The sequence below is a fragment of the Periophthalmus magnuspinnatus genome, chromosome 8 (genome assembly GCF_009829125.3).
Source record: "Periophthalmus magnuspinnatus isolate fPerMag1 chromosome 8, fPerMag1.2.pri, whole genome shotgun sequence".
NCBI lineage: Eukaryota > Metazoa > Chordata > Actinopteri > Gobiiformes > Gobiidae > Periophthalmus > Periophthalmus magnuspinnatus.
In genome coordinates, this window is record NC_047133.1 from 14,768,019 (window position 1) to 14,781,784 (window position 13,766).

The 13,766-nt window shown below is 42.8% G+C and overlaps 1 protein-coding gene across 1 annotated transcript; it reads right to left on the minus strand.

Moving 5' to 3' along the window:
* Positions 1–1,041: 1,041 nt before the first annotated feature.
* On the minus strand, positions 1,042–8,442 carry LOC117375458 (primary amine oxidase, liver isozyme-like). The gene is made up of 5 exons (XM_033971752.2): positions 6,701–8,442; positions 6,478–6,596; positions 6,236–6,402; positions 3,491–3,623; positions 1,042–2,764 (listed from the first exon to the last, which is right to left on the minus strand). The coding sequence occupies exons 1-5, from the start codon at positions 8,256–8,258 to the stop codon at positions 2,480–2,482; spliced, it is 2,262 nt and encodes a 753-aa protein (XP_033827643.1). The 5' UTR covers positions 8,259–8,442; the 3' UTR covers positions 1,042–2,479.
* Positions 8,443–13,766: the final 5,324 nt, after the last annotated feature.

The following is a 13,766-nucleotide window of genomic DNA, read 5'->3' on the forward strand; positions in this document are numbered from 1 at the left end:
AATAACCTCATGTATACAATAACCTCATGTATACGCTAACCTCATGTATACAATAACCTCATGTATACAATAACCTCCTGTATACACTAACCTCATGTATACAATAACCTCATGTATACAATAACCTCATGTATACGCTAACCTCATGTATACAATAACCTCCTGTATACAATAACCTCATGTATACACTAACCTCATGTATACAATAACCTCCTGTATACAATAACCTCATGTATACACTAACCTCATGTATACACTAACCTCCTGTATACACTAACCTCATGTATATGCTAACCTCATGTATACACTAACCTCATGTATACAATAACCTCATGTATACAATAACCTCCTGTATACACTAACCTCATGCATACAATAACCTCCTGTATACAATAACCTCCTGTATACACTAACCTCCTGTATACACTAACCTCATGTATACAATAACCTCCTGTATACACTAACCTCCTGTATACACTAACCTCATGTATACAATAACCTCATGTATACAATAACCTCATGTATACGCTAACCTCATGTATACAATAACCTCCTGTATACAATAACCTCCTGTATACACTAACCTCCTGTATACACTAACCTCATGTATACACTAACCTCATGTATACAATAACCTCATGTATACACTAACCTCATGTATACACTAACCTCATGTATACAATAACCTCATGTATACACTAACCTCATGTATACACTAACCTCATGTATACAATAACCTCATGTATACAATAACCTCATGTATACACTAACCTCATGTATACAATAACCTCATGTATACAATAACCTCCTGTATATGCTAACCTCATGTATACAATAACCTCATGTATACAATAACCTCCTGTATATGCTAACCTCATGTATACACTAACCTCATGTATCCTGATGGCACGTGGGAAAAGTCTAGGGTTATGATTCTCGATTGGGGTGTGAGAGGTCTCAGGTTCAGATCCTGGGTGAGCCCCCACTTCTTATTACTCCGGTTCAGGAGCAAAAACAAAGAGGGGAGACCACACAACAAGTGAGTGTTTTAACAAAGGTTTATTAAACAAAGATAACGGTCAGTCCTTTTAACTTGGGCCTTGCTCAACTGAACACATTTTAGCAGCACTTTTCATTCCTTTCATGTAGTCTATGAACAGCATCCCTGAGAAAATCACTTTAGATCCAATGAAGCAGTGAGTGTGTACAAACATATGGACATGATCAAGCCCAGAAAATACAATCACAGAGGAACCTCAGGAATGTGCCCCAGGAGGAAGAGGAGGGTCAAACTTACATCTGGACAAAGAGTACTCAGTTACATTTACTTGAGTAACTTTTTAAATAAATTGTACTTTTCAGAGTACTTTTCTATCAGCATTCTTTTATTCCTGCTCAAGTAATATTTTTATTAGGACTGTCAATTTGAACGTGCCATACACGTTACACACATTAGCAAAGTCATTTTAATGTTGACCAGCCATTGCTTAAGTTTAAGCAATGCCGTGCAACTTTCTGGATGTAGCACATCCCCTGCATTATTCGATGATACATTTTATGCAATACTGAGGAATGTTATGTCCAAAGGAACAATATCTCCATGGAACAAAGCAGGTGCAGGTCCTCCTCCAGGCCAAGTAAGAATCAGCAAGAATGCACATTTTTCCATTTTTTTCAGTGCAATTTAAAAAAAAAAGAAAAAAGGCTTTTTTGTTTTTTAGCTAAAAAGTTACACATGAGGCTTTAATTGTTCGACTCCTCACCATAGGTGCTCGGTCCTCTTTATCACAACTTTTATTGAAAATTGATTGTAAAATGATTAAGTTGTGGTTGTGTTTTTCAGAATGAGCTACTAGTCACTCTTAGTCTTCCTGGGTTCCATAACAGAGCAACAGTCACTCTGTTTATATACAGGCCAGGAAAACCAGATAACAGGCCTTGCCCAATGTAATCCTACTTTTCTAAATGCGTGGAAACCTAGGAACTACGATTGAGGTGTTGTGAATCAAATCTCAAAGATCCCAATGACACATCTGGAGCACTTGGTGTTACGTGCTTGGATACTGGCTACATGTAACAGTGCAGTGTGATTTACATTAGGCACAGACTAGGAGAGGCGTTTCACTGCAGGGTGTAAGAAAAAGCCAGGGAAATATTAGACATGTGTAATCACTTGTTTTAGTGGTGATAAACTATAGCCTCTCCACCAAGCATACACTTTGTTGAAGTGAAACTTACAGAGCTTCAGTGTGTTTATTTGTGGTGTGGAGAGCATATATGTTGTGAGTAACGCAGTTCCTACTGTGTCTCTGTCAAAGTAAAGTAAAATGCAACTATCTGAAAAACTCGCTGTATTGACCACTAGTCTGCAGCCCTCCACTATCAATGTGTTTCCATAGCCCTCAGTGAAAAAAATCTTTTGCCCTTGGTGAAAAAAGAATTTTGCTCTTAAGAGCAAAAGACTTTTGCTGGAGGATTCTCAGTCATGAAACTTTATAATGCCCCCAAAGCCGTGGTAGGTGAATGGTTCTAATCCCGGGGCACAGCTCTCTCTCTCCAGACAGGCCATGCGGTTGCTCTCACAGCTGCTCTCTGTGCCCGGGGCCAGGTACACGCTGTCAGGAGAGTCAATGGACGGGTCATTGTCAAAGTAGTTATGGGGCCGCAACAGGACTCCACCCCCGTTTCCCACGGTAACAGTGTTAGGGATGTCCTCTGCATGAGGGATGTGGAGGAAACCGGCCGTCACCCAGGCAACCAGGTCCTTGAGAGAAAACAATTACTGAAGTAATTTTTGATTCTTTCATAAAGTTATCTTTCATTCATTTATTAATAGTAACACCTTTTCTAATGTTCATACATACTTATCAAGTGCACTCACATTAATTCTTTTTAAAGAGGGGGTTTATGCAAAATACATTTTTTGGAGCTTTCTACCATATAATAATGTTCCTTTCTAAAACATGTCTGAAGATGTCTTAGATGTCATCCATGCATGTTTGAGTAAAGTGATTAACCCATCTCTCCCAAGCTATTCAAACCCTCCATATGATTAGAGGTACAAGCCTGTCCAAGACTCAGCCCACAAGCCTATGTAACCCATGCTCCTCCACAGCCATTTTTCATAACTATACAGAACAAGGATACAAACAATACACTACAACTTCCTAAAGGGGAACTGACTTAGCATAGAGAGCAAAGGGATGGGGGATTCAGAATGGCAAAAACAAATCTGAAACTAATGTTGTTAATATGTTATTCTTGGTGAATATAGCATTTTCAAAACAATGAAAGGTAACATGGTGATCTAAATACGTGTTAGCAGTTAATACTCCATAGAAGTATATACCCCCTCTTATTATTTGTATTACATAAGAAGGTGAAATCGAGAAGAAAGGTTCTTGGTGTGAGATCATCAAATGATATGAAAGAGGAATTGATACAATGGACATTGAGATATGAATGGTGAGTGTAGTAGTGGATATGACACCTGGTTGTGGATGCTCTCGTTGTCCTGGATGAAGGTGCTGAAGTCCACCGCTGGACTCCATATGTTGTTCTGACTATAGAGGCTGCTGCTGGTCTGCTCCTGGTCCTTGTGTTTGGTGATAGACACTTTGTACCTGACAAGAAAAAGCATGTGAACTTGTGAAAACTTTAGCCTCTTTTCCATTGGCAAGGTTTGCTTCGGGACGTCTTGGAGAGTGCATGTTTGATGCAGCTCCCTCCAGCGAAGTGGTGTTTCCATGCTCCTGGCACAGCTCCAGGTCCAGAGGCAGGGCTCAATATTACATTTTCAATCTTAGTATGTGAGCGGCATGCATCCATAAACAGGAAACTGATGTTAGATTTAACATTTAAGTTGCTATAACTGGAACTACAGCAGTTTATCACAAGATCATGTCAACGTTTGGTGAGAAAGTATTGTTTTATGTTTATATGCTTTTTGCCATCTTTTTTTTTTTGCCTCTACGTTCTTTCTTGTTCAGTCATCTGTTTGGTTGTTAATCATGCCTGGAGCCGTACTGCACCGGCCCCAGACGGGATGGTATGGTTCACTTTAGACAGTGAAGACATTTGCGGCCAATACTGATCCGCTCCAATGAAACCAGTGGAAACAAGGCTTTTGTCAAGTGAAATATAAACTGGTCTAACAGCCAAATCTATGTTGCACTTCTGCGGTGCTGGATCGCAGGTCTTCCTTGGTTGAGTTGCCACTTTTAACATCTAAAGAGGCCCTATTGCTCTACTACACACTTTTACACACTGTCATTTTCTAAGGCCCGGTCACAGAAGTCTATGATAATCACCCTAACTTCTGACATAAGGACATCCATCAGTATGGATGTATATATTGTACAGCATATACAACTGTATATGCTGTTTCACCAGTGATGAAAATCTGAAACTCTGCACCACCTTACATTTCACCCAGACCCATATGGCAGAAACCTGAAGAGCATCTTCACCAGGTGGAGAAGAAGGTCATTAAATAGCATTCGAGATGGGAGTTGTGTGTACCAAATGCCTCAAGGCATGACAAGTTAATTTGCATAGCACAATTCGAACACAAAGTAATTGCAAGTTGCAAGACATTCAAATCAGAATACAATCAAACAAAAACAATCGTCATAAAATTGACATTAAAAGAAAAGAGAGCTGAATATGCACAGCTAAACAGAACAGTTTTGAGCCTGGATTTAAACATTGTCCAAGTAAAGGCCTCTCTTGCATCTCCTGGAAGACTGTTCCAGGTATTAGCTGCATAAAACTAAAACACTGATTCCCAGCACCAGCAGGGGGCCGGTCTCTGAGGTCCTTAGAGTGCGAGATGGTTCCTATGGCTCTCGCATGTCAGAGATGTACTAGCACTTTGGTGCTAGGCCATGGAGAGACTTGTACGCAAGCAGAGCTGCTTTAAAGTCTATTCTCTGAACCACAGGGAGCTAGTACAGAGACCTTAGAACAGAACTTGCGTATAGCCTCATACTTCTTGATTCAAGACCCGAGCAACAGCATTCTGGATGTACTCCAGCTGTCTTAATGCTCATTTGGAGAGGCCAGTGAGCAGGCTGATATAATGGATACATCTCTCCAAGTCTGGTTTTGACAGTATACTATTGATTCTTGCCATGTCTTTAGATGACTAAAAACTACAGATTGATTTAATGTGACTATTAAAGTTCAGGTCTGAGCCCATTATTACCCTTAGATTTAAAGATTTTAGAGAGAGCCTGGAGGTGATTGTTAACACTTCCTCACATGATCTGATTAAGAATTGGTGATGCATACAAACCCCTTTTACCAAGCAACTGAAGAGGTATCAATTACTGCCTCTAAGGCAGTTCCCATAATGACAATGGTGCACAATGCTATTAGATTCAAAATGCCTACAGTAGCCAGCCCCATCACAAAACAGCTTTGAAAAAACTGCTTAAGAGGTTGAGGGATCATATTCATCGATCATATTCATCACATGGAGTCTGTGAGCATACTGGCAATGGCAACACTACTGACCCCTGATTTAAACAAATCGCCTTTGGAGGGTTTGTCTCCAGTAGATTAGACCACTATAAAGTCCTGCTCACTGGCCTCTCCAAACAAGCCTCAAGACAGCTGCAGTACATCCAGAACGCTGCTGGGTCCTTACTAGAACCAGGAAGTATGAGTACATGTGTCCTGTGCTCAGGTCTCTGCACTGGCTCCTGTGGCTCAGAGAATAGACTTTAAAGCAGCTCTGCTTGTGTATAAGTCTCTCCATGGCCTAGCACCTAAGTACATCTCCCACATGTTAGTTCAAACTCTGTCTTGTTCACCTTCAGCTGTGGCATTAGAATGTGATGCTGCAGATCAAACACAGAGCAGCAGTGTGGTTTGTGCAGACGCCAGTGGCAAACTAACCAAAACAAACAATTTTAACAGATTATTTTGTTTTTGAAAAATGTGTAGAGGGAAGTGCTTTATGTATTTGTGGATGGCTTGTTCCACTGTTGTGGCATTTCCACGAATCAGCATAAAGTATTTCTTTGAACGTTCCCATTGGGCAATCCCAGATTAGAATGTGAAGAACTCAATTCAGAGGAACAGACATATCCATCTGGTGAGAGCTAAGTTAGTTTTCAACCTGAGTCTAACCAAGATATTGTGAGACGTATACTCACAAACACTAACATCATCTAATTCAAGAATATGAACACAAACTTTAGCCTCCAGTAAGTGTAGCCTGTGCACTGACCTGGCCCAGGACATGGCTCTCTCCTCGGGCTGGCTCTCAGGGAGGTGGTCCCCGGCGAAGCTGTAAACCTGCAGCCTGTAGGAGCGGGAGTGGCCCCAGCGGTTGGTCTGGTTACTGGAAATGTGTAGGTACCGAGGAATCTTAGTGCCATGTCGCAGAGCAGCCTCCTGTGAAGAGATGAGAGAGTCAAGGAGTCACTTGTCCAGAGAGTACCTGTTGATAGAGTACTGTTCAGAGAGTACCTGTTCAGTGAGCAGAGTCTTCTCCACCAGGTGAGGGATCATGGCGTGCTGCTCGGGCATCCAGGGCAGAGACACATTCTTGTACTCCATGTCTTTGGTCTGGAACATGTTCTTCACTCCTGGAATACAAAAGTGCACATGCACACAATGAGATGCTCAGAGTATTATGGCATCTGTTTATTCAAACACATTTGTGATTGGTCCAAAGTCTGACGTCACTCACCTGCTACATCCAGGTCAGCTTTGAAGTTGATGAAGTGCGTGTGCATGTTCCCGAGAACGTTTGGCGCCACTTGGTGCCCGTGTTTGAGACTGCCCTGCACGAGGAAGGAGGACGTGATGTAGCCTGTGGCGTGCACCTTGGCCTCCACCGCACCATTTTGGTAGAAGATGAAGTCCCACATGTAGTCGTAATTTGCTATGGCTGTGATGGTCCTTACAACAAGCGCGGTACTCGCCATTCCGCCGTAACTATTGTGAAAAAAGTCCGCAAAGTGTCTGCGCAGCGGCTGGCCCAGGTACAGCTCAAAGATACAGATGGAGTTCCGGGTGCGTGCAGGTACTGGCACGTCAATGTACCTGTACGTATCCACGTATGTCGCATCATATGGACAGTCTACGCCGCGCACGAGCTCATGTGCGAATCGCCCGATGCCAATACTGGAGTCTAGGAACTTGGTCATTACTAGACCAGGTGTCACGGAGCCATACACGGTCATAGCCTCCTGCACGCTCAGCTCGTAAAGGATGCGCTCGTTCCTGAAGCGCACGTCGAACACGCGCATGCCCGTGAGTGAGCTGAGTCCAAAGGCAAAACTCCAGTCCATGTACAGGACGTGGTTATGGCTCACGCTGTAGCGCGCGCCCTCGGGGCTCATGAGCTGTGGTCCGACCTGCAGTGGTTTGGTACGAGGCTTCAGGGAGCCATAGTCCTCCGGTGGCTCATACACGATCTTCTTCACGGTGCCCGCGCTGTATGCGTCCCGCAGCGCGTCCACTGATCCAAAGTATTGACCGTTGTAAAAGAGTCGCTCCACACGCCACTGTGATGTGTTGGTGCTCCCGTGGTCCACGAGCACCTCAAAGCCCACGGGCTGGATGTAGAATCCGCTCAGGTCACGGAAAAATGAGATCCAAGTCTTGCGATCTCCAGCGCGTAAGCCGCGCGGCATCGACTCAAAGCCTTTCAGTTTGTGGTCATCATTTACCCCAAAGCTCTCCCGCAGGAGAGTGGATAGGGGCGCGTTAACCCTCTCCTCCAGAAAGTTAAACAGAACAATGTACTCTCCAACGGTGACAGTGCGCGCGCTCAGCGGCAGATCCACGCCGTAGCGCTCACGCGTCACGTCGCGGTGGGAGCTGGGGTTGGGCAGCGGCCCCACCTCATACTCTTTAATGTAGCCCTTGGTGCCGTAGAAGACCACTACTGTTGCCTTTCTGTGCGGGACAGGGCCGCGCGCGTCCAGGTACTTCAGGATCTCTGACTTTCGTGGCACGCGCAGCTCAATGAGGAAAAGAAAGTTCTCGTCCGGTCTCGTGCTCTGGCGCGTGGAGATGTTCAGGTCCTTCTGTCGGAGCATGTACTCCTGGACCTGCGTGTACTCGTCCCGGCTCAGGTCCGCAAAAACGCGGCTGCGCTCGTCATGTTTCCCCCGCGGCTCATGTTTGCTCCGGGACGCGCACTGGGGCGTCCTGCGGGAGTAACTCACGATCAGAGCGAGGTTGAGGAGCACGGAGAAGAGCACAAGTAGCCCTACGCCCCACTTCACAAGCGAATTCATCCTGCAGAGGCACAAGCTCTCCCCAGAACTGAGGCACACGTGCGTGTGGATCCTGTGAAGTCTGTTTCCACTTAAGGCTCTATTTACACTGCCCGCGTTTACGCGCGTAACCTCGCGAAACCACAGTCGCGCGCCAAAGCGATAACGGCCACACCATTAGATCCAGCAGGACGTTTGCGCGGCACAAGCTCTGTGTTTGTCAATGGGAAAGCCAGCACGACCCCTGCAAGACGTGCTGCTTCATATCGGCGCTTAGCACGGGTTGTGTGGTTTCGCCCCATTCACGTTTAATGCATTCTAAAGATGACGCATCCAAAACTTTCTGTTTTAACGCATGTGTAGGACGAAAGACGCGAGCAGTGTGTCCGTGCCTAGGCGGACGCTGGGGGGACGGACCCTCTCAGTGCTCACAGGTTCATCTGGATTCACACAATACTTGACCACAGTTAAGTCACAGTTTATGTATTTATACGACAAACAAATTGCACCATTCTGCTTGTGTCTCACTTGTCTCTGACGAAGTGATTTTGTTGAGCTCAAAGTATTTTCTTGTCCTTCAGACAGGTTACCTTAAAACACGCTTTGACGTCTTTTTGTCACATTATTAAATATGTGCGACATAACCCAGCTCAGATCTCAGCTGTTTGTGCTTCTACAGCAGTAGTATAAAATAAAGTGCATTTATATAAAATAAAATCATAGTTTACAAAAAAATATAAAATATAGCCAATTATGTGTATGAGAACACAAATCTAACAGATTTAAAGAAAAGTGAATCCGCTTGCCTAATGTGGCAACTCATTCCATAATCTAGGCCCAACAACAGAAAAAGCTCTGTCTCCTCTAATTTTCCTCCTGGACTGAGGAACCACAAGCAGAGCCTGATCAGCTGATTTAGGGGAGCATCAGAGAGTATAGCACCAGCAGGTCAATAAGATTCTGCTGGGCAAGGCCATTTAGACACTGTGCTGTGAGAGTTCTGTTCTTTGATTTCTCCAGCACCTTTAACACTATCCAACCACTGCTCCTCAAGGACAAGCTGGAGAGGCCTGGTGTGCACTGTGACCTGGCAGAGTGGATCCTGGACTACCTCACAAACCGGCCTCAGTTTGTGAAAGCAGTGCAGTGTGGGGGTCCCCCAGGCGACAGGAAAGGCCAGAGCAGCTCTCCCTCCTGAGGAGACTGAAGGACCACTCCTGAGGACTTCCTACGACTCTATGGTGGCATCAGCCTCATGTATAGTGTAGTCTGCTGCAGCAGCAACATCACAGAGAGGGAGAGGAAGAAACTAGACAAGGTCATCAGGAAGTCCAGCTCTGGCTGTGGACTCAGTGCAGGGGGTGGGAGACAGAAGCGTCGTGTCCTCTGGACTTAGTGCAGGAGGTGATGGAAAGGAGGGCAGTGAAGGAGGTGGGGGACCAGAGGGTCTGTCACTTTGAGAACGAGGTTCTGCAGGTCTTTCCTTCCTGCTGCTGTCAGACTGCTCAATGTACATGTGTCATTCACCTGTAATAATCATGTGCAATACTGAAGTCACTTTGCCTGCTGTTAACCTGTTCAGCTGCACTGCACATAATAATATTCAAAGCCACTTACTGCAGAATAGTGCTGTAGCCCTTTATTTTACTGTATTATACTTGCATTTGAGTCTGAACTGGCCTGGCCCGTGTGTTTCTGCACCGTAGTCCGCAGAAGCATGCAGCTGCAGCGTGTGTTGACAGTAGGTTACATTACCAGCTGTGCGTGCTCATAAGGAAGCTTTATCAGGCCATCTGTATGGAGCTAAACTTGTGGGAATAATGATGTAATAATAATGTTCTTAATGTTGGTGGGAACCCTAACAAGTTGGACAACCTCCAGTGTTGACAGACATACAGTAATGATCATTTTGACCCCTGTATGATAAATTGAGTGCCAGATAAAGTCTTGTTTAATCATCTATATCCATTCTGCTGTGCTTTTCTGTTGGTCTTATATGGAATGAGACTGACTGCATTCACAGAACAATTTCTCCTGTTAGACTGAACAATTGACATCAATAGAAAGCAACCCTGTCATATGTGAGGAGCTGTAAGCCTCTGTTTGATTGGTCAACACCATCCGCAATCTTGTCCATAATGAACCTATCTGAAAAGGAAAGCAGAAGTTACCAAAGCAGTTCCAATTCAAAAGTTGGAGATGTTGTTCTGTGGATGGAATTTGTGGAATTTGAAGAATCTGGGTACCACACTGTGAAACAGGGCAGCAACTCAACAACTCCAGGACAAAACACAATTAGACGACTTTTATTGCCATTGTCAGGGAACACAACTCACAAATTAAGATGAATTAGGTGATAAGTGCAACATAAAACACTGAATAATGATAATATAAAAGTAAAAAAAAAAAAAGATATGCTATGCTGTTTTATAAAGTGTCAATGGTACAGATATTATAAAGTGTTCATAAGACAAATGGCAGAGGGGAAGAAACTGTTCTTATGACCAGAGGTTCTGGTCCCAATGGATCGTAGTCTCCTGCCAGAGGGAAGTGGCTCAAATAGTCCATGTCCAGAGTGAGAGGTGTCAGCTGCTATACGACCTGCTCGCCCCGAGTCCTGGAGACGTAGGGGTCCTGGAGAGATGGAAGGCTGCAGCTAATCACCTTCTCAGCAGAGTGCACAAAAGGAAAAGACAAAAAACAGTAGTGCCACATGGTTTAATGTTAGCAGTTTAGTTCAAGTCAGTTAGTGCAAGTCAACTGTGCCCTTCATGTGGTGTTCAATACTGTTGTGTTCAATACTTTTGTTCATATAGGTCTAAGTTATTTGTGAGCTCTTCCTGTGCGTACAGTCCACACTGGTAGCTGGTAAAAGGCATGGAGCTGTGTGTGGTGTGGTGTTGAGCAGTCTGAGGAGTAGCATTAGCTTGTGATCAAATGTCACCTTGACAGGTATGCATAAATAAGACTTCTAAAGTGTGTGAAATTACTATTACACTCCAAAATCCTGGAACAATTGCTGTATTTCCCAAACTATAAATCGCACTTTTTTTTGCATAGTTTGGCCTGGGGTACGACTTATAATCAGATTTGACTTACATGTGAAATTATTAAAATATATAATTTCACATGTTTGTTATTGTCACACTGACAACCTCAACTTTTGGAGCAGGTAGAGTTGTTCAAAAGTGACATCGAAATTGAAGAATTCAATGGATTTAGTGATTTGGAGTAAGATCAAGGGTAAACTGGTTAGCATGTTTTTTATGCTTTAGTTATCTAATTAACTGTTAATATCTTACGTTAACATATCAGACACTTATTCAGATTGTTGTCTATGCTACATGTAGTTCAATAAATATTTATTATGTAACGGTTGATAATACATGTTACAGTTAATTTGTTTGGCCAATAGATGGCGCTGGTGTGCTTGTAATACCTGTAAGAACATTTACTTCTCATTTTATTTTATACATTTCATATTTAATTTCCCCTTATTTGTTTCCCCTTCATTTATAAGACGATAAAGGTTACAATTTTTCATTTGGAACAATATTTGAATCAAAAGCCTAAGACTTCATAGTTTTCATATAGACATATGTCAAAGTGTCCAATATGGCCGACTTCCTGTTTGATATAGGGCATTGCTCCAGTTATGTTTTAGGGCTGTCCTCATATGTCCCAGCACTCCTATAGCTTTCATTGGCCTAAGACAGCACATGTCTACGTTTGTCTCCCATCACATTGGGGTAACTTAAAATGAGGTGCTGTAGAGCCAATTAGTGTGGACCATGTAAAATATTGTTATGAGAATTAACGTTTCTATTGCGTGAGTTGAGTCAGAGTGCAGTTCACTTCCAGTGGGAGCTTTGGAGGACGTGCGTGGCAAAACTGTATAAAATAGGACATGGGTCTCATCGTCTTATCTAATAAGGGGCAGAATTTTCGACAAACTTTCACATTGCAAAATTTGTGCGTTCCTACAGGTGATGCTCTAGCATTGATCACTGGGTTTGACATATCAATGTTATCAGTCCCAGCCATTGTATAAGTGATTCATATTTAAAGGCGGTCAGACTAATGTTTGTGTATGAGGAGTCTTTGCATCCCTGCTGGCCAACCATGAAAATGTCCCATACCCATGATGCAATTTTTTGCATCTTCTCATGCATAGACTTTAATCCCTAAGTTTTGTTGAAAATTGAATAATGTTGACATTTCATGTCCATGATAGGGTGCTATACTGTACACTTTTCGTATGTTTGTCCAATGATATTCAGACTGACATCATGCAATAGTTATTCAAATCTCTCTAGGCCAATTAGCCTCATCAAGTTATTTTTTGCCGTCGTACTACCTGGAAACCATAAGGAGTATCCCAATAAAACGGATAACTTTTGAAAATCTAAGTCTCTAGACGTGGCATGTTAAATCTGAACTCATTTGTACTAAAAATCAAGGACTAGATATGTTTTATAGACACATAGTTGAAAGGGTGATGACGTTTTGATCCAATATGGCCAACTTCCTGTTTGTCAAAGAGCAGTGCTTCAATTAATTTTTAGGCTTGACTCATGGAGCTCTATCACTGTTCTGATTTTTATTAGTTTGTGCCAAAATTTGCTCGTCTCCTCTCCCATAGGGGTTCACTTCTAGGCAGCACTGTCGAGTAAATAGGCATCGGACATTCTTGCGATGCCCATTTTATAAAAGTGGGCCAATCATTTTTTACCCCTAAGAAACCAATCAGAAACAATGCCCCTCACCAGTTACTTCGTTACTGGCCAATTATTGCTGGGCCAATTATGTTGACTATGTTTTAGTGAAATGTATAAACCGAGAGACAGAGAATATCAGTATGATCTCTGAAATATCAGAATCACCCAAAACATAGTTATAATGCAGCACCGTGACCACGTTATCAATCCTCTACACCTCCAGAGGTAGGTAGTTCTCAGTTACATTTACTTGGGTAACTTTTTAAAGAAATTGTGTTTTTATTGCACCTGAGTAATATTTTTTGAATACTCATATATTAATTAGTTTGTCTCATTGTCTCTCCTTTCAAAGTACCAGAGATTCTGCTGTGTTTAATGTTTTGGCCTTCAAATTATAAATTAGATGTTAAATCCCGACAGTTACTCTTTACTTGAGTAATAGTTTCCTACCTTTTACCTTTTTACTCTTACTTGAGGTATTTCTTGGACCATTACTTTTTACTTCTACTTGAGTAATATAATTTTGAAGTAATGTTAGTTTTACTTGAGTAAGTTTTGGCTGATCTACTCATCTCCGTATGGTTTCATCATACTGCTGCAGTATCTATCCTCTGTCAGCAAATGGCAGTCTTGTTGTTAGTAGAATATCATTTTGAGTTCAGTTATTTTACTTATTGATACTTTGCAGTTAATGTTATCAATGTTTCCAAGGGGTGTGAAGCTAACAGGAAGCACTACTCTGTTACTCAAGTTAGACTTTATCTGAGCTGCATTTTCACATAATCTGTCCAGAAAGAGCTGACTGGATTGA

Coding starts and splice junctions, on each gene's coding strand:
- LOC117375458 (XM_033971752.2), bottom strand. CDS start 8,258: ATGAATTCGCTTGTGAAGTGGGGCGTAGGGCTACTTGTGCTCTTCTCC. Junction 6,597..6,700: donor AGCTGACCTGGATGTAGCAG/GTGAGTGACGTC, acceptor TTTGTATTCCAG/GAGTGAAGAACATGTTCCAG. Junction 2,765..3,490: donor ACGAGAGCATCCACAACCAG/GTGTCATATCCA, acceptor TTTTCTCTCAAG/GACCTGGTTGCCTGGGTGAC.